The sequence below is a fragment of the Perca flavescens genome, chromosome 3, assembly GCF_004354835.1.
Source record: "Perca flavescens isolate YP-PL-M2 chromosome 3, PFLA_1.0, whole genome shotgun sequence".
NCBI classification, from domain to species: Eukaryota; Metazoa; Chordata; class Actinopteri; order Perciformes; family Percidae; genus Perca; species Perca flavescens.
In genome coordinates this window covers 13884894-13906342 of record NC_041333.1, presented here as the reverse complement: position 1 = coordinate 13906342, position 21449 = coordinate 13884894, and the positions used below count along the sequence as shown (strand labels likewise).

The window sequence follows — 21449 nt, the reverse complement described above, 5'->3', positions numbered from 1 at the left end:
AGCACTGGTTACGGAGACGGGAGTCTGTTGCAGTTTGACATTCTTTTAAATTTTTCTTACTCTGTATGCTTTTCGTTCATGTTATTGTTTTCAATTATCCTACTATGTCTGCTATCGTTTATGTGATAACGAGAAACTCGCTGATGGGAATCGTTCCTCTGCCTGGGAGTTTCCCTGGCTGGTCAACATCGGCAAGAGAGATGTCATGTTTTTGTCGGAGCAGTAGGAATTAGTACCCAAATACTGTTCTGACCTGTGGTTGAGTAAAAACAAGGGAGGGATTTGATGAGGAGTAAACAAATTGACAGAACTGAGTGGAAAGGGTAGGAGGAGAGGTAAAGATGGAAAACAGTGGTCTGGTGGTGATTTGAAGTTGGCAGGGGAAGGCAGGTTAGAAAGAGGCTGTCATCACTTTTTATCTGCTTGTGAGAAAGAGGTTTTACAGGGCAGTGGCGAGGCCTCTTTTTTCAGAGGTGAAACAACAACCTTTGACAATAGATTTATGATTCTTGGCATTCTCTTGCTCCTTGGGGTGAATGGATCAAGGCAGAAGGTGCTTTGCTACCTCTACTTCTTGAATAGACTGATCCTGCACAAGCTTGTAGTCATGTAGAAGGGAAAAGGGCAAGTACCTGCTGTTTGTACTTTTTGCACTATTCACATGCATGCATGTAAACACACATACAAACAGTCACAGATCGAAGGCTGTTTTTTTTACCAGAACCTCTTGGTATGTGTCTTACATTCCACAGATAACCATTGAGTGCCTTTCAAACACATGTGGTTGCCTGTTTGCTCCTGTGCTCGATATATTGAATACATGAAGTATTTCAGCTGTTTAAGCTTGAGAAAGCGACCTGTCATGGTGGTGTGTTGCGTATGTGCACATGAATCTGTCGGCATGTGTCCAGCTGTCAAAAGCAACGACTAACAGATGCTGTTCCCACAGAGCAGCTCGGATGTTCGAAGAACTGCGCATTCAGTACAGAGAAGTAAGCAGGCCCTTTTATCAAAGCCCTTTACTCTAGCGCCACCAGCAGGTTCACAGATGGGGTGAGAGTAAAATATCTCAACAGCTATTATTGCCATGAAAATTTGGTACGTACATTCATGCTCTGTGTTTTTACTCTCACCCCATCATCCGGTCAAAGTTTCTCCAATACTCATACAGTTAAAGACCAAATACTTGCTAAATTAAAGGTCCCATATTGTAAAAATTGAGATTTTATTTCTTTTTTGTTACAAAGCAGGTCGAGGTGCTATATAAATACTGTGATAGTATTAAAATGCTCAATCCACAGAGGAATGCACACAGCCCTTATTCAGAAACTGTGCGTTTAAACGAGCCGCCAAGACTTCCGTAAGGTTGTGATGTAACAACTGTAGTATACAGTAGATAGGTTCAAAGTGCCGTACATTGCTGTTTAAGTCATTCCCCGGCTGCAATGATGGTGCAGACTCCAAGGGTACAGGTGCCGATACCCAGAAACACTTTTTTGGGATGGGGGTTCAAAGAGACGGGCGCTAAACGTTTTAGACAGGCTGAATACAGGTACAGTACAGGCCAAAGGTTTGGACACACCTTCTCATTCAATGCGTTTCCTTTATTTTCATGACTATTTGCATCGTAGATTCTCCCTGAAGGCATCAAAACTATGAATGAACACATATGGAATTATGTAATTAACAAAAAAGTGTGAAATAACTGAAAACATGTAATATATTTTAGATTCTTCAAAGTAGCCACCCTTTGTTTTTTTTGATAACTCTGCAAACCCTTGGTGTTCTCTCAATGAGCTTCATGAGGTAGTCACCTGAAATGGTTTTCACTTCACAGGTGTGCTTTGTCAGGGTTAATTAGTGGAATTTTTTCCCATATTAATAAAAAAGCAAAGGGTGGCTACTTTGAAGAATCTAAAATATAAGACATGTTTTCAGTTATTTCACACTTTTTTGTTAAGTACATAATTCCATATGTGTTCATTCATAGTTTTGATGCCTTCAGTGAGAATCTACAATGTAAATAGTCATAAAAATAAAAAGGAAACTCATTGAATGAGAAGGTGTGTCCAAACTTTTGGCCTGTACTGTATATTTAGAGAAACAGTATGGGAAAATTAGAAAATGCATTTCCTGCAGAAAATGCTTGTGAATGCGGAAAAGCTAAATTGCCAAAGCTAGACTGCATTGCTGGAATAACTGCATAAGAAGTTAAAGTAGAGAGAATAGTTGGAAAAGTGGGAATGGTTTTAATTAGTATGAATTTAACCATCATTTATTAAACAAAAGTGGAATATTTGAATGTTTTTTAGAAAAGTAAAGTCATGTTGAAATGTCAAAAGTCAAAGTATAGTACAGTATATCAAAAAAAGTCAGTGTAGTTTGTGGGAAAAATTTATGAAAAACATAGTATAGTATGTTGAAACAAAGTAATTGTATAGTATATAAAAAAGGGGTAAAAAAAAGTCAGTGTAGTACGTTGAAAAAAGTGATGAAAAACTGATATGATATATCAAAAAAATCATAAAAAGTCACAGTAGTGTGTCGAAAAAAAAGTAATAGTATAGGTCAAAAAAGTACTAAAAAAAAGTCATAGTATGGTATACAATATAGTATTGTATGTTGAAAAAAAGTGATAAAAAAGTCATAGTATAATGTGTCAAAATAGTCATAGTACAGTATGTCGAAAAAAAGTCATACTGGGAATCCAACCTGGACCAGATTCTTCTGGTATAGTATGTTGGGAAAAGTGATAAAAAAAGCCATAGTATAGTATGTCAAAATGTAGGATTTGAACATTGAACCTTCTGACTTCCAATCGTTCTCTTATCCCTCTAAGCTACCTGACCTGTCAAATGAGCTGTTTGGGCACGAAGTATATCGGACCTCAACATGTCCTCAAACATAAGATCTGAACACTCAACCTTCTGTCGTCCAATCATTCTCTTATTACTCTGAGATATCTGCCTAATGAAGCATTTATGATTTTGGCATATTCCTCTCTTTGAATTATTATATTTGACCCTTAAAACTTTCTTAAATATATAAGATTTGAACACTCAACCTTCTGTCTTCCAATGATGATCTTATCACCTTATAGTATGTCGAAAAAAGTGATCAAAAAGTCATAGGTATAGTACAGTACCAGTCAAAAGTTTGGACACACCTTCTCATTCAGTGTTTTTTTTAAAAATTATTTTATTAATTTTCTACATTGTGGATTAATAATACATCAAACTATGAAAAAACACCAATGGAATTATGTAGTAAAGGAAAAAGTCAACCACAAACCAGAATTGGTTTTATATTTTAGATTCTTCAAAGTAGCCACCTTTTGCTTTGCTGACAGCTTTGCACACTCTTGGCATTCTCTCAATCAGCTTCATGAGGTATTCACTAGGAATGGTTTCGAATTAACAGGTGTGCATTGTCAGTTAATTTGTGGAATTTCTTGCCTTTTTAATGTGTTTGAGACCATCAGTTGCGTTTTGCAGAGGTAGGGTTGGTACACAGCGATAAACAGTAAAAAGCCCTATTCAACTACTGTTTTTTAATTCATGTTATGGCAAGAAATACTCAACAACGTAAAGAGAAACGACAATCCATCATTACTTTAACACATGAAGGTCAGTCACTCCGGAAAATTTCAAGAACTTTGAATGTATCCTCAAGTGCAGTCGCGAAAACCATCAAACGCTATGGTGAAACTGGCTCTCCTGAGGACCGCCCCAGGAAAGGAAGACAAGAGTTACCTGTGCTGCTGGGTTAAGTTCATTAGAGTTACAAGCCTCAGAAACCGCAAATTAACAGCACCTCAGATTAGAGCCCACATAAATGCTTCACAGAGGTCAAGTAGCAGACACATCTCAGCATCAACTGTTCAGAGGAAATTGCATGAATCAGGCCTTCATGGTCAAATTACTGCAAAGAAGCCACAACTGAGGAAGAACAAAAAGAAGAGAATTGCTTGGGCCAAGGAACACAAGAATTGGACATTAGACCAATTAGGTATAAAAAGACATGTTGAAAAAAGTGATAAAAAAAAAAGTCATAGTATGTCGAAAAAAATTATAAAAAAAAGGGCATAGTATGTCGAAAAAAAGTCATAGTATAGTATGTCGATAAAAATTATTAAAAAAAAGGCATAGTATAGTATGTCGAAACAAAGTGTTAAAAAACTCAATGGATATGTTGAAAAAAGTCGTTTTTCTTGTCTAGACAACATATACAGTAGATTCCTGTAATTTATTTTCCATCTCTACATACCTTTCCTAAACTGGAACACATTTAAAATACACAGGGCAGTTGTCCACAATGCCTGATCAGATATATGTTTGATCATCTTGCAACACCAGGGGCTGCTGATCTCAGGTAGCTATTGTCTGGGTGATGATACAAGTGGCCTCACAACATCTATTAGACAAGTGGCAGGGTTGCATGAAAATGCAGAATTTTAAACTACTGTAAAAAATGAATTTCGTACTCCAAAATTCTGACAATTTGTGTACTTGGTTAATACAAAAAGAGAGATGCCTGTAATTTATTTTCACAAGATCAATAGATGACAAACGGATGTATAAAGATGCTGTATTTTTCATTGACTGCAATGGTGTAGATGAGGACAATTCAAACTTTATTTTTTAAATTGACTTTTTTAGATAAAATTCTGAAAGTTTGCACACTAAATCTGCAGTGATTGTCGAATGTTGTGAATTTTTTTCATGAACATCAAAGATTTAGATTGGAAGAAAATGCAGAATTTCTTTACACTACTATATGCAGTAAAATGTTTTAATGCACCGTGGGCTCAGTTTTTAATATATCAAAAATCTGAATGAAATTCCCAAAATTTTGTGTCAATAGATAATAAAATGTGGGAGGAGGTAGGTTTAAGAAGTTTTGCAGTTTTTGCAAAAAGAGTGATGGACTTCAAAATTGCTACTGGGTAAAGGCAGTTTACAGTTTCTGCTCTATTGGGGCTACAGTTTGACGTAAGTTGCGACAATGTAGCCATGTACGGTTGATATGTCATCAATTTTTAAAATTAAAAATTTTAGATGGCTGTTGTAGCGCCACCATCAGGACAATCAGCACCCAATCAGACTGATTCAGTTTGGCATAGGACTGGATGTGTGCAAAGTTTGAGTTTTAAGGCATGGGGACATGGATTTTTTAGGAAGAAGAATATACTGGCAAAAAAAAATGAGGTGCACGCAGCTTTGCTGCTCGGCCCCTAATAATGAATGGAAAATTATTGACGTCACTTTATAGTAAGTAATGATTTTCTCACCTGGACTATGGACTATACCAAAAAATATATATTTATATATTATTTAAATGGAAGTGGAGTAATTGAACATCTTGGGAGGTACAAAAGAGAGGTGGTTGGCCCGATAGGTGTTGATTGCTTTGAGACTGTAACATGTATCGTTTTGATTCCAAAGGTCACACTTTATTAGTCATAATATTGCATTGTGGGTGCACATTGATGGCCTCTGAGTTTAATCATTTTATTGAAAGTGATCGTAATAAAGGTTTATGGTGATTTCAAACAGTCCATTTAGTTGAGGAAGAATGACATGGCCCTGTGTTTTACAGCTTGTGCGTCCTGAAAAGAATCAAAACAGCATGTGTACAATGGAAATACATAATGAGCTCTGACTCATGGGAAATACCTGTTCAAAATAGCACTCTGTCTGTATTTAGCTGCATGATTCAAGCCAACGGTGCTGAGTCACGGGGGGGGGGGGGGGGCCTCAAGTACCCCCCTCTGGTTCATTTCCTGAACCCCCTGTATCTCTCCCTCTCTTGCTCTTTTTTTAAATCCTTCAGTAGTAAATGAGAGCAGGTGAAATTAGAGATTGAGTTTCGTGGAATCTGACCTGTGAGATTCCCCCCCCCCCCCACCCAAGAAACACACAAGAGAGAGGGAAAGCAGAAGCAGGTCGGTTCCCTCCTGGGAATCAGCCTTGTGCTTGTTCTCAGTTCCCTGCGACTGAAAACACACCTCTGTTCTCTCATTGAGAGGGGACGGAGGAGGGAGGGAAGGCAAAACTTGCTGGGCAACTAATTTATCGGTTTGCCTGTTCGCTTGTGTACATGCAAGCCTGCTTATATTTGCTGTTGCGTAGATTAAGTCGATTCTGGCTGTCCTTTTTGAAATCTGCGTATGTTCGCATATGTAACAGATGTGGCATGAGATTTGTAATCCAAATTCAAAATACTTTAAGAAAACTCCCCAAAGTGACGAGAAGTCTTTTTTTTTTTTTTTTTTTTTTTTTTTTTTTTTTTTTTAAAAAGAGGTCAAAACAGTATAATAACTTATTGATGTGTTGTTATGTGTTCTTGTAGGAATGAGCGTGCTCGGTGGATCAGCGCTCTGGGCCAGAATGTCAATAACAACAAGAGTCAGGACCGAACCAGTAAGTTGCCACAAACATTTATTGACACACACACACACACACACACACACACACACACACACACACACACACACACACACACACACACACACACACACACACACACACACACACACACACACACACAAACTTAAAAGGCTCCCTGACCTCTCCTTTTAGCCTGCTGCACCACCTTGTGGTCATAAGACAAACTGTTTTTTTATTTTATTTTTTCAGATTGATTTGAAAACAATTGTCTTTTTAATTCAGAGATATTCAAATAAGGAAAGTGTAACTGATCTGCAGTGAGTCATGGACTTGTGTTTTATGTGTTGCTTCAGATGTCATGCAGGTGGAGGTGATCAGAACTTACACAGCCAAGCAGCCGGATGAGTTGTCTCTGCAGGTGGCTGATGTGGTGCTGGTCTCGCAGACTGTAGAAGACGGTATGTTCAGCTCTCTCTCTCGCTCTCTCTCTCTCGCTCTCTCTCTCTCTCTCTCTCTCTCTCTCTCTCTCTCTCTCTCTCTCTCTCTCTCTCTCTCTCTCTCTCTCCCTCGACTTTATCGCTCTGTCTTTTTCTCTAGCTCTTTTTATAGCTTCCCTCACCCTCTTTAGTATTCCTCTCATTCTCCGCCTTCCTGTTTCACCTGCACCCTTTCATTGTGCACTTTAATACACTCTCTCCTTCTCCTTTTCAAATCCTATCTGTCTCACATAATATGCCTTACACCTGGTTGTATACTGTATGTTCAAAACCACATCTTTAAACACACAAGCCCGAAGGTCATTTCCCTTTTGGTGGCCATGGCAACTGACTTTCATGTTAAAGAACAGACGGCTTTTGAGCATCAAAGACACGGAGACGGTAACAGTGTGAGCAAACGCAACACGTGCTTCAGTTGTCATATGCAATTTCTCCTCTTAGGCTGGTATGAGGGTGAGCGACTGCGCGACGGAGAAAGGGGGTGGTTCCTCGCCGAGTGTGCCGAACCAATCACGTGCCATGCCACCATCGAGCGCAACATGCAGAGGATGGACCGCCTGCAAGGGTTGGAGACTAACGTGTGAGCAGGATGAGCCCCGTGCTTTAACCACGGAGGGCTTTTCTCAGCCGGCAGTGATCCTTTGACTCACCAGTGACCCTTCTGTTGAAGAAGTGAACCCAGACAAATGAGTTCAGTGACCTGCCTTCAGGGACTACGTGGACCAGGCTGCTGGACTCTTCACAGTGGTATAACAATAAAGATGAAGCCATAATTCTTAGATTTCTGCTTAGTGTCCACTAAATAGTGAGGCATACTGTCAGAGTTTCGAAGCAAAGAGTGTTCAGAGCAAACGCAGCACAAAAACCATAGATTTCCTTAATGACTGATCGGCCCTTGTGGGAGGGATGGCTCGACAGCGGGGGTCTGTCACATTTACTAATTCGCAGGCTGGTTGGAAAACTTCCCACCCACTGCCAGAGTCACTGCTTTTAACACGCTGCTCCATAACAACTGGTGGAGTGAAATTTGTAAATTGTATTTCTCTCCCAAACATATACTCATATATTTGTTTTGAGTGCAAGTGATGTGCAATGCAATATCTGAGACGACAGTACCACTATAGGAGGCAAAGTAGACCAAAAAGTGTGACCGCAGCCTGAAGTGTGATCTGTTAATGAGCATCAGGCCATGTAATTAGGAGCTTTGCCGGTAATAATGTAACTAATGAAAATGTTGATTATGAAAGTGATAATAAGGCAAGACGGTGGGATTGGCAGCTTCTTCACAGTGTGTGGGTTAGTGTAGAAACTCTTGTTTCAGGAGCGTCTGATGGCAAGTACAACTATTACAATTATATTTACAAAAAAAACATGAATGCAATTTGTCTGAAGCCCATGGCACTTTGTGTAAATAGAATAAGTCCTAATGAATCGGATAATACGAATTCCAGTCCTCTGGGAGGTTTAATCTCATGTCATCCGCGGGTTAAGCACGAGGGCCACGTATCTGTTCTCCACCTTGCTTCGTTTGTCACCAGTTAATGTCACAACCATCAATCAGACTACATTTTTCTCCCCATCCACACAGTGATTTGGTTAGCCTGAAATATCACACACACTAGATGCCAGCCAGGGGTGTATATAATGTATAAATATCCCCCTTAGGATTTATACTGGTGATGTTTCAGAGGCAAGCTGAAATTAATTTGTGTGTGCTGATGGTGAGACCGGAAGAGAAGAGCGGCCCTACCCACCCACCCAGCCCTGCTTTTAATGCAATTGTCCCGCGTGAGTCATCTTTTTAGTGTTGCCGTGCCCGGCCAAAGGAAATGAACGGCTTGGTCAGAGTGTGGTGATAACCCCATCTATCAAGCCCACTGCTCTGGCCCCAGCTCAAATGACAACCACAAATGTTGAGCTACACGGAGCGAGCCGTGGCGGTAGCGTGCAGAGCGCCCAGCAGGAAGGCCACGAGTACCCAGACGACGCTTTGCATTTGCACTCAGGGAAAATGAACCGTGTTACCACACATCGAAGCATGAATTGATCTTCATTTCAATCACTTTCTGTACTTGTAATTATTGTAAATCATCTGTGTACATGTAAATATGTAAAACAGCCTGACTTGTATGTTTTCCAAAATACAGATTTATATTGCAGAAACTTGTTTAGTCAACCTTTTATATATTTCAATCAGCCACTATAAATAAAAGCCAAATTGCTTGGAGCTTGTCATGTACTCTCAATGATCAATTGGACATCTCTTCTCCCTGAAGACCGCTGCTAGATAGACCAAAACTAAATTACTCTACTCTTATTCCTCAAGTAATATTTGGAGCAATAAGTTAGCCCTGTGCTCTTTGGACATTCAGTGCAGATAAATCAGAAATGTGCATAAATCCTCCGGCCAGCAGCACTTTTCCTAGATATTTATGATAGCTATCGGCTGTTAAATCAGGGGTATGCAACTGTGTGCTGCTGAAGGTTATTCCAACCAAATGTTACGTGATTTTAGTGATTGCTCTCTCAAAGCTCTAAAACAAATGTTCTCCCATCATAGAACAGATTATGGTTTCACATCATAAAGCCAGCAATATTTCAGGGTAATGGTTATCAGTTTGTTTTTGAATTCCTAAATTTCAGTCTTGTAAGGCAGATGAACCTAAGCCAGGCAGTTTGCAGTGTTTTTGTACATCCTTTTCTTTATTGTACAGTACAGTCCATTAAGTGACATTGCTTTCAACATAAGAGCATGAGTTATCCAGACCAGAAATGCACAGACTAAACAACAGACATAATAGCCACAGTGTCTTTGAATATGGATTGGTCCTTGCTAAATAATGACCGAACAGGCAACAAAAGAATATTGGGAGCTATTCAAGTGCATAACATTATACAGTATTCTTGCGTCCTGGGTTTGGCCTTCAGGAGCACTAGCAAAGGCCAGCGGGTTATTATAAATATCCCAACTAACCTCTGTCTAAGGATGCAGTCAGTTATTAAAAAAGGCTCTTCTCTTCATAGCCAGCCAAAAACCCGGCCACTTTTAATCATCGTCGTCATCGTCGTCGTCATTGAAATGCATGTGTTGTCCTCTAGGGGCAGGCGCCCGCGTTCTGTCGTAGCCTTTAGTGCTGCCTGTGGGCTTCTCCTGGGTGGTGATGAGGTCTATGATGGCTGTGATGACAGCACAGTCTTTGGACTGACGGTTTTGCCAGTTTACAGGAGCAGGGTTACGAACTTTCTCCTCCAGCAGAGAATCCAGCTCTCTCTTTAAACTCTGTGGAAAAGACAGAACCGAAAGGTGAGTAAAAAAAAAAAAAAAAATGCATCTCATCACGAGCTTCGTAGTGAGTGAGTGTGTGCGTGCGTCCCTCGCTGACCTTGACGAGGTGAGCGATGCGTGCCGGGGATCTGAAGACGATCCACTGGTCCACGGCGATGGTCTCCTGGTCCTCGTCTTTCTGGATTGTGATGTCTCCTCCGAAGAACAGCAGTGAGAACGGGGATACCTCAGTGCAGTCGTACAGGAAGATCTGAGGACACGCACAACGACAGGAGCTTTACACCAAACGCAATGAGACAGTCAGTGACAGGGAGCAGGATCATCATGACACACCGAGCCAGACAGCTCTGTGGCGTGAGCTGAAAGTGTCCCACTAGTGAAGAGACGCTGTGCGAATTTTGAAATGTGTTTCAGTGCCTCCCGTGTTGGGAGAAATGTCATCTTGCCCCGTCTGTGAATCTTGCAAACGTGTTACACTCTTTTCCATCCGTTTTCCTCCCTGCGCTGAACTGACAGCTGCTTATGTAGAGTAGCTTGACTATTGATGGAAACCCACCACGGAAAATACCAGTTTTCTTAAAACAAATTAACAAAGTAAGTAAACTTATTGAAAATTCGGAATATTCAGATAGAAAATAGAAGTAATACTCTATGTAATGCACTGATCTGTATGCACACACACACTCACAGAAGCTACGGAGACTACATGAGCAGCAGACTGAGGTCAAACAAAACCTATTCTAGCTTTGAAGGTAACAAGTGTCGAAAATTAGCATCAGAGAGATGTAGAGAAAGGCGGAGGGAGTGTGTAGGAAACAACGAGAAAAAAAAAGGAAAAAAAAAGCAACGAGAGAGCAGGGACAACTGCATGTGCCCCATGAATGTGCAACGTAATGGACCACCAGGGGCAAGTGCGTCACAGGAGATAAAGTTTCACGTCATCCCTCCTCGCTTTCCCTGGTCTTCTACTTCCTTCTCTCTCTCATTACACAAAATGCCCTTGACAATCTCAGAATACCTTACTTTTATAATGCACAAAACCACACTACAAGAAAAGAAACCTGGCATGACGGCAGTAATACTGGTGAAATGCAGCAAAACAAGGCAGCAAAGACCAAGGCAGCGACGTGAGAGACAAAAAGGCACAGTAAGCAATCAGAGAAGACATAAAAGGTCTTTTTACCATCCAGTCATTCATTCATAAAGAGACAGCACAGAACGAACAAATACAGAGAGATGGAAGGGAAGATGGTAGTTTAAAGAGGGAGGGAAAAAAAAGGTGCTTTTTCATTACGCCAACTTATGCTTCCTCGCGTCCTCTCCCCTCCCGGGACCCAGAAATCTTTCCCCCTCGTCCTCGATTGTCCAATCCCTTATACAATAAATGATAGGCTAAAATCAAAAAAAATGTTGTCAACTATAGAATTATTATCTTTCCACAGCTTGTAGGAAAACGTTTCAGATCAAATTAAATGTAATTCATAGAGCAAGATTCAAGAGCAATTTACATCGATGTTACTTTTTAACTTTTGTAAGAAATATTTCACTGGGTAATTGCAGCACCTTCACATGACAGACAGCAGTGCAGCACTTCCTACGTAACTGCACTGCTTAAGACCAAATATTTCGTGATGTGGCAGCTGTGACTCCTCTGTCCTCAGTCGCTTCCTCGCATCTCTTTCACATCCTCGCTGGGAGGAGTAAGAGAAGTGAGTGAGGGAAGTGAGGCGACACGTTAGCATATTGAAAAGCACCCAAAGATAGAACGAGGGAGAGGAGAGAGGGCGGCTGTCAGGGAGCCGTATTGACTGTTTTGCCGCCCCCCCCCTCCCTCCTCCTCCCCACCACCACCAAGCTTTGAAGCACAACAGCCTTTGAAAGACAGAGAGTTGAAAGGCAGTGTTTTAATCAAATATTCATTCAGTGCAAAGCTGCCGTGGCACAACTGCCAACCTTTTTCTTTCCACTCACATGCTGCCTTCAGACCGAACCAAACAGACACAGCAACACACACTCGCATGTAAAAACACACAGCATTAATACAGCGCTGTTAAACCACAGCATAATGCGTTCCCATGTCCCTTCGCCTACTCACACTGCTCGTTCTCATCTTGAGGTGGTAGATGAGCCATGTGTAGTTGAACTGAGACTCTTCAGCATTGACTGATTTAGGGTGGATGCACACCTTTCCATCAGCCTGGGTGTACACCTTAACCCTGAGAAAGAAAAGATGTTAGAGTGCGTGTTTACCTTTACTGTAGGTATACTGGTAAAAAAAAATAAATAAAAAAAATCACATCCCCAACACATGACAAAAAGAAAGATTTAAAACATTTAAACACAGTTTTTATTACCATCATTATCGCGATAACGGACGAAAGAAAAGAAGAGGAAACATTTACCATTGCTAAAGGTGGAAAAAGATTTATATTCATTAAAAGGGGAACCACTTTTTTTCTTCTTTTCTACACCTCATTCTCACTTCTGTCTAACTCACCCCTTTTTTTTTTTTTAAACTTGTGGTCTTCAGCCCCCAATAGACAGCGCCTCAAATGATGCCAGGTGTATTACCAATACACCTGAATGTGTCAAGTCAATTGGATCTTCTAGTACTCTTTTATGTTTCACTGCTCATCCAATTTCAGTAATAACAATATTATTGTATTGTATAATTGTGGTCAAATAATTCTACAGATTTCATATCTAGTATGTTTGTGTGTTTGTAGGCACATGTTGTTATCTCATCCCCAGAACCAACTTTGTTAAAACCAATCAGAAAGTAGTCCCAGAAACAACCCATTTGTTGCTTTTGGCTTGTTTATACGATGCCCAAAGGATGCCTCCTGCCATTTTAGCATGGAGCGTACCAAAGACAAGTTGAGATGCAGTCGGAAAATCATCTCTAACATGAAAGTAACGCTGTGTTTCAAACTCCTATGGGTCAGCTGGACAAAACCTGACTGCTGCGTACAAAGATGCTTGTACCAGACAGCAGTCGGATTTAGCAGCAAAACAAACAAGGAGCGCTTCATCGAGCAATGAATCCAGCAGCGATGTGGTGCGGATGGATGTGAAAACTTTAAAAACTGGGTAAGCATCAAGTGTTGAGAATTACTTATGCAGAATAAATGGCCCTGCACTACTGGGTCTAAAGCTGTTACTGAGACAGACAAACAAAAGTGACAGCCCTACTGGGAGAGTACGTGTCCGTCTCCCGGTTGTGTGTGTCTGTCTATTGCACACAAGTCACAGCCGTTGCCCATGACAGCTGCCTGAGGGCAGTTTGATGATGACTGCATTGATCTTCAGCTGCAAAAAGCTCCTCTGTTTTTGACAATTTACCTAGCATGGTTTCTGCACAGCCTCCGGTAATTGTCACAGGGCTCTTACAGAACTCTTACCTGAGAGGTCTGATGAGATATTGCACTGTGAAGGCTATCTCAAGATCAATAAGAATGACTGTGTGCTTATCCATCTTGTGCTGTGCGGCCCTTCCCTGCCCCGTCTTTGTTCATCTCCCTCTTTCAAATTGGCAGACTCACCCCGGCCTCTTTTTGCTGTTAGTTGGTCTTATCATGGCCACCTTCGGGTACAGACCAGCTACAATTACTGCCTTGATTAACTTCTCATTGTCTAGGGAAGGAAGTGAGAGTTAGAGAAAGAGCAAATGAGCACCGTTACATTTACATGCTGCATGTGATATTCCATTACTGTGCCACAGCCTGGTTTTAAGAGTCATAAGAAACTGAATTTTCTGAAAGCTGAATTGCAACCAAAAAACTCCTCCTAGTTACCTGAGTTGACATTAGACGTAGGGTCTTTGGGGTCCCTGCTGCTGACAAAGCCTGTACGCATTAGATGCTCAGCAAACTGACCCTTCATGTTGTGCAGCATCTGAATGATGAAAGGACAAAGTACTTCATAGAAGGCTGCATGTTCTTATCTGCCCAGACAGAAGTCAACTTAAAGGACAATTCCAGAACAAAATGAACCTAGGGGTTAATAAGATATGCAACCCTTCTCTGGAATATGTTTTCATGCTAATCAAATGTTTATTTAGCTAGAAACAAGCTAGCGCAAACTGGTTATTAGCTTGTAACGCTAGCTTTCGGGGCAGAGGGTAAATCGCTATTTATACACCAATAACAAGGCTCAAAATAGCACCGCACTTCAACGGTAGCATAATGAGGGTCCCTACATGTAAACCGAAGCATTGAGAACTTTGTAAGTATACAGACAGTTTATTGAAAAGATTTGCCATCTTGGAAAACAGTCATGACCAGTCGAACGACGAACGCCGTGCAACCAGTAACATAGCTCAAACACAGCGTTCGTGTTTCGACTGGTCATGACTGTTTTCCAAGATGGCGCCTGCCTGTAAACATGAACGCTACTGTCTTTATAATCTATCTTTTTAATAAACTGTCTGTATACTTAAAAAGTTCTCAATGCTTCAATTTACATGTAGGGGCCCTCATTATGCTTCCGTTGAAGTGCGGTGCTATTTTGAGCCTTGTTAGTGGTATAAAAATAGTGATTTACCCACTCCCCCGAAAGCTAGCGTTACAAGCTAATCAGCGGTTTGCGCTAACATATTCCAGAGAACGGTCAACACATATGTTCTTAACTCCTAGGTTCATTTTGCGCCGGAATTGTCTTTTAAACACGTAATGTGGTTTTATTTTCAAAGTTCATCAGAAAAGAGCCCCGCACAGCACCCACAATCAGCCTGGCTCACCTGGAGTGTATTGGCAGATAGGAAGTTGTCCCAGCAGTACTCCCTCTCATACCTGGCGCCACGCTGTTTCGCTTCCACCCAGCCCTGGTTAATCAATGGATGAATTAGGACACAATCAATTTATACAGTGGACAGAGATGAAAGAACACGGACAGGTGACGGCTGTCTTACCTGGAAGGCGTTGACAATAGTGAGGTGGTCACTCTTGGAGTTTCTGGACAGGGTCTTTCTCCTCATGTCTGCCATCTTCTCTTTACCCTGAGAGAGACAGATGCATTAAAAGAATATTCTTTTAAGACCTCCTTTAAAGTGAAATACGTCGGGAGGTAGAGTGCAGTAAAGTGTTGAAGTGTGCCTGTGTGTGTATGTCGCTGCCGACGAAAGCTTTCATGTCCGTGAACTCAGCGCCCTACCAGGGGGATGAAGAAAGGGTCTTTGAAGCTGAGTGAAGCAGCAATGGTGAGTACGGGGTCGAGGCAGCCCAACAGAGCTCCAAACAGGATGAGTTTGCCAATATGAGGCTCCACAGGTAGACGAGCCAGGTGGAAACCCAGCGCTGTCAGATTCTCTGACCGGTCCAGGGCATTCTAACAACAACAATATAGTTAGTCACAAAACCCAGAAGAAAATCACACATCTTTAGTGTTAATGTGTTATCCACAGAAAAAGGGGATGAATAGCCTTTGTTAACATAGCATGTTAAATAAGGGTTATTAAGGTTTTCAGGAACATCTACTTTGAGTTGTGTTACTGTCAGAGCAGATCTGTAAATAATGCTTCATGACAGGAGACTTTAAAACCACGTGCTCTAGTGAAGAGATAGTCTCTCTTTCTAAAATGCTACTCTTTCCCCATTGGCTATTGTAGTTTTGCTGCTGAAAACTGTTAAATAAAGCTGAAACAATAAGTAAATGAATAAATTACGTGATGGGCAGAAAATTAATACTCAACTATTTTGAAAAGCAATTAATCTTTTCTGTAATTTTTCAAAAAAAGTATAAACATTAGGCTACCACATTTCAGCTTCTCACTTATTAGGGTTTGCTGTATTTGTTAAAAAAAAATATATGCATTTACTGTCACATTAGACTGTTGATTGGACAAAACAAGCTATTTGAAGACATTAACTTTGTCAAATTTATAAGAAATTGCAGTGGCATTTTTTCAACCATATTCTGACATTTTAAAGAGCAAACGCGAACATAAAAGAAAATCGTCAGATTAATCAATAATATAACTAATTGTTATTTGCAGCCCAAAAGTCAGTTGTTGTTCCTGGTTTACTCCGAACCTATCTTTACATTTTTTTGAATGATCTTTATTCTTTCTTACCAGCTCTATGAGGTTCTTGATCGCTAGGTTGACGGCCTCTTCAGTTGGAGGGTCCAGGGCTTTCTCCAGGAATTGAGCTATAGACCCAAGCTTCAATATCTACAGTGGGCAGCACACATCACATCACACATTGATCAGCAAAAACGTGTATTATTTTTACATCAAATTCCTCTATTTTTATCTAAGTGCTTGTCATTAGTGGCAAACACTGAATTGTGGGAAATATACACTACTTGTCAAAGATTTTAGAACACCCCAATTGTTTTAGTTTTTTATTGAAATGTTAGCAGTTCAAGTCCAATGAATAGCTTGAAATGGTACAAAGGTAAGTGGTGAACTGCCTGAGCTTAAAAAAAAAGTAAGGTTACCCAAAACTGAAAAATAATGTACATTTTAGTATTTTACAAAAAGGCCTTTTTCAGGGAACCAGAAATGGGTAAACAATGTAAAGCTGTTCTGCAGCAATGGAGGTTGATCAAGCTTTGAAAGTTGGTGCTACCAATTCCCACAGGAGTTCCAACTTGTCTGGATTAGTAGTATTACTACAGTATTGTTGGAACACACTGTGGTACCATACCCTCGTGAGCATTATTTGAACAGTATTGTACTGCAGAAAGTAGTGTGTTGCTATACAAATGGCGGGAAAAAGGCAATTAACAATGGAAGAGAGACAGACCATCATAACACTTAAGAATGTTGGTCTTTCCTACAGGCAAGGTGTCAGTGAGTACAGTATTCTTCACCATCAAAAGGCACTTAGAAACTGGGGGAAACTCTGACAGGAAGAGGTCTGGCAGACCCAAAGCCACGACAGAATCAGAAGACAAGTTTCTGAGAGTCAACAGCTTGCGTGAGAGGCGGCTCACAGGACAACAGCTTCAAGCACAGCTTAATAGTGGTCGTAATAAGCAAGTCTCAGTTTCAACTGTAAAGAGAAGACTTCCAGCTGCAGGTTTTATAGGTTGAGTTGCAGCAAGAAAGCCATTGCTAAGACGCCAGAATAAGAAAAAGAGGCTTGCCCGGGCCAAGAAACATCGTCAATGGACTTCTGAAGACTGGAAGAAGGTGTTATGGACTGATCAATCAAAATTTGAAATCTTCGGTTAATCACGCAGGATTTTTGTACGCCGTTGAGTAGGCGAAAGGATGGTTCCTCAGTGTGTAACATCAACTGTCAAACATGGAGGAGGAAGCATGATGGTCTGGGGCTGTTTTGCTGGATCCACAGTCGGTGATTTGTTCAGAGTGAAAGGCACCCTGAACCAAAACGTCTACCACAGCATTTTGCAGCACCATGCAGTACGCTCTGGTATGCGCCTAGTTGGTCAGGGGCTCATCCTACAGCAAGATAATGACCCAAAACATAAGTCATAAGTGTGTGTGTGTGTGTATATATATATATATATATATACATACATACACATACATACATACATATATATATATATATATATATATACATATATATATATATATATATATATATATATATATATATATATATATATATATATATATATATATATATATATATATATATATATATATATATATATATATATATATATATATATATATATATATATATATATACAGTGGGGAAATAAGTATTTGACCCCTTGCTGATTTTGCAGGTTTGCCCACTTACAAAGAATGCAAAAATCTACAATTTTAATCATATGTACATTCTAACAGTGAAAGACAGAATCCCAAAGAAAATTCCAGAAAATCACATCATATGAATTTATTAAAATTGATAACCATCTGATGAGGAAAAACAAGTATTTGACCCCTGGACAAACAGCAAGTATTCTGGCTCCTACAAGCCAGTTAGTCTTTCTTTAAGACACAGCCCCAATCCGAACCAATTATCTACATCAAATACACCTGCCTCACCTCGTTACCTGTATAAAAGACACCTGTCAACACCCAAACAACCAGCATCCAACATCACCACCATGGGCAAGACCAAAGAGCTTTCTATGGACATCAGGGACAAGATTGTTGATCTGCACAAGGCTGGGATGGGCTACAAGAGAATCGGAAAGCAACTTGGAGAGAAAAGATCAACTGTCGGTGCAGTTATCAGGAAATGGAAGAAGCACCACACCACCGCCAACCTCCCTCGGTCTGGGCCTCCACACAAGATCTTGCCTCGTGGGGTGTCCCTGATCATGCGAACGGTGAGGAATCATCCCAAAACCACAAGGGGGGAACTGATGAATCAACTGAAGGCAGCTGGGACCACAGTTACAAAAGAAACTGTTGGTCACACACTACGCCGTCATGGATTGAAATCCTGCAGCGCACGCAAGGTCCCCCTGCTCAAGAAGAAACATGTACAGGCCCGCATGAAGTTCGCCATTCACCACCTGGACGACTCAGAAGAGGCCTGGAAGAAGGTGATGTGGTCAGATGAGGCCAAAAAGTTCTATTTTGGTCTCATCTGACCACATCACCTTCTTCCAGGCCTCGTCGTGTTTGGAGGGCAAAGAACACCGAGTACAACCCAAAGAACACCATCCCCACCGTCAAGCATGGTGGTGGCAACATCATGCTTTGGGGGTGCTTTTCAGCCAAGGGGACGGGACAACTCCATCGTATTGAGGGGAGGATGGACGGGGCCATGTACCGTGGAATTCTGGATCGACATCTCCTTCCCTCAGTGAGAGAGCTGAAGATGGGTCGAGGATGGGTGTTTCAGCACGACAACGACCCTAAGCACACCGCCAAAGCAACAAAAGAGGGGCTGAAGAAGAAGCACATCAAGGTTCTGGAGTGGCCTAGCCAGTCTCCAGACCTGAATCCGATTGAAAATCTTTGGAGGGAGCTTAAAATTCGAGTTGCCAGGCGACCACCTCGGAACCTGAATGATTTGGAGGCTGTCTGCAGGGAGGAGTGGGCCAACATCCCTGCCGAAATGTGCACAAACCTTGTCACCAACTATAAAAACCGTTTGACATCTGTGCTGGCCAATAATGGCTTTTCTACAAAATATTAACATGCTGTTTGTCCAGGGGATCAAATACTTGTTTTTCCTCATCAGATGGTTATCAATTTTAATAAATTCATATGATGTGATTTTCTGGAATTTTCTTTGGGATTCTGTCTTTCACTGTTAGAATGTACATATGATTAAAATTGTAGATTTTTGCATTCTTTGTAAGTGGGCAAACCTGCAAAATCAGCAAGGGGTCAAATACTTATTTCCCCCACTGTATATATATATATATATATATATATATATATATATATATATATATATATATATATATACATATACATATATATATATATATATATATATATATATATATATATATATATATATATATATATATATATATATATATATATATATATATATATATATATATATATATATATATATATATATATATATATATATATATATATATATATATATATATACACACACATATACACATATATACATACTTCTCATTCAATGTGTTTCTTTATTTTCATGACTATTTACATTGTAGATTCTCACTAAAGGCATCAAAACTATGAATGAACACATATGGAATTATGTACTTAACAAAAAGTGTGAAATAACTGAAACAACTGAAAGCATGTCTTATATTTTAGATTCCTCAAAGTAGCCACCCTTTGCTTTTTTTGATAACTCTGCAAACCCTTGGTGTTCTCTCAATGAGCTTCATGAGGTAGTCACCTGAAATGGTTTTCACTTCACAGGTGTGCTTTGTCAGGGTTAATTAGTGGAATTATTTCCTTTATTAATAAAAAAAGCAAAGGGTGGCTACTTTGAAGAATCTAAAATATCAGACATGTTTTCAGTTATTTCATACTTTTTTGTTAAGTACATAATTCCATATGTGTTCATTCATAGTTTTGATGCCTTCAGTGAGAATCTACAATGTAAATAGTCATGAAAATAAAAAGGAAACTCATTGAATGAGAAGGTGTGTCCAAACTTTTGGCCTGTACTGTGTGTGTGTGTGTGTGTGTGTGTGTGTGTGTGTGTGTGTGTGTGTGTGTGTGTGTGTGTGTGTGTGTGTGTGTATATATATATATATATATATATATAATAAAAAGTAAGGTCTGTTGCAATTAGCTTTATGTGTGTCTTTTTGTGGTTTGCTTATATAGGTAATAAAACAACCAACACTGTGGAAAGTTAACCTTAAACTTAACATGCTCTTATCAGTGCTGGGCTGAGCACAGCAATAATGTGATGACACAAGATTGTACTATGAAAATCCACATTCTCTAAATACGTATTCACTTTCAAATCAAAAAGAGATTTTTAAATACACCTAACATTTACCCATGACAAACTGAAGAGTAAGCAAGCGACTAACAGGTTGGTGTTGGTAGTGCTAGTGCATTAGAGAGTATGCTCAGGGTTAGCATGTTGTCACAGTTTCTCTCATATTAAGGACAGACTGATGCATTAGTCCGCCTCTCACCCACACACACTCCAATAAATCCAACTGAAGTAGCGGAAGACACACACTCAAACACATTTCCAATAAATCCACTGGTGAGAACAATCATAGCAAACACTAGATCTGGGGGAACTTTGGCTTAATGTTCCATTAGCATGGGTTGAAATATGTCTGAGTGGAGAATGAGGATTTAAAAAGAGGAGGGAAAAAAAAAAATAGTAAGCAACCAAACATAAAAAAGCGACTGATGTTGATGATGAGGGAACGAGGCCCAGAAGAGGAGCGATTATGTGCATGAGTCAGCCCAGAATGTTCCTCCCTAGTTTTCATTAGTCAGAATAGGCTGTAAATCAAAAAAACAGCATTGCTGTCCTCGTCCGTCCCCTGCACTCACAAAACTCATTCGCAGCAATCTTGTCCTCATCTCAACTGCCCAGCCAACACCTATATGTCTCTCTCTGTCAGTAACTGTCTCGCTCTTTCTCTCCACATACACAACCTTGATCTGCAGGCAGAGCTCCTCCAGCGGTGTCCTCATGATTTCGGGTAATTGATAGGCATCTAGCAGGCTGGCCCTGAGACCATTGTACAGATGGTAGCACTTCCCTGGACACACTCTGGATATATGCACAGAAGAACAAAGTGGGACAGAGAGGGGAGGGGGAAAAAAAAGCTTATGTGTTACATCAGTCATGTGACAAATGCTTCATTTAAAACCAATGGGATGAATCTTCACTCAGTAAGCAGCTCCTGCTAATTGTGCTTTGCTCCACT

General features: G+C 40.4%; 2 protein-coding genes across 2 annotated transcripts in view; one reads left to right on the top strand and one right to left on the bottom strand.

Annotated features, from left to right (window-relative positions):
* LOC114552646 (rho guanine nucleotide exchange factor 26) overlaps positions 1-9113 on the top strand; it is a 41298-nt gene extending 32185 nt beyond the window's left edge. Inside the window, exons 13-15 of the mRNA XM_028573616.1 lie at positions 6352-6422; positions 6743-6847; positions 7328-9113. Of these exons, the coding sequence (XP_028429417.1) occupies positions 6352-6422; positions 6743-6847; positions 7328-7470 (319 nt within the window). The 3' untranslated portion in view covers positions 7471-9113. The remainder of the gene's footprint in view (positions 1-6351; positions 6423-6742; positions 6848-7327) is intronic.
* Positions 9114-9568: 455 nt separating this feature from the next.
* dhx36 (DEAH (Asp-Glu-Ala-His) box polypeptide 36) overlaps positions 9569-21449 on the bottom strand; it is a 35183-nt gene continuing 23302 nt past the window's right edge. The window contains exons 17-26 of the mRNA XM_028571940.1: positions 21175-21292; positions 16243-16341; positions 15324-15497; positions 15082-15168; positions 14911-14994; positions 13967-14066; positions 13715-13805; positions 12268-12388; positions 10270-10422; positions 9569-10166 (exon numbers count right to left, since the gene is read on the bottom strand). Of these exons, the coding sequence (XP_028427741.1) occupies positions 9933-10166; positions 10270-10422; positions 12268-12388; positions 13715-13805; positions 13967-14066; positions 14911-14994; positions 15082-15168; positions 15324-15497; positions 16243-16341; positions 21175-21292 (1261 nt within the window). The 3' untranslated portion in view covers positions 9569-9932. The remainder of the gene's footprint in view (positions 10167-10269; positions 10423-12267; positions 12389-13714; positions 13806-13966; positions 14067-14910; positions 14995-15081; positions 15169-15323; positions 15498-16242; positions 16342-21174; positions 21293-21449) is intronic.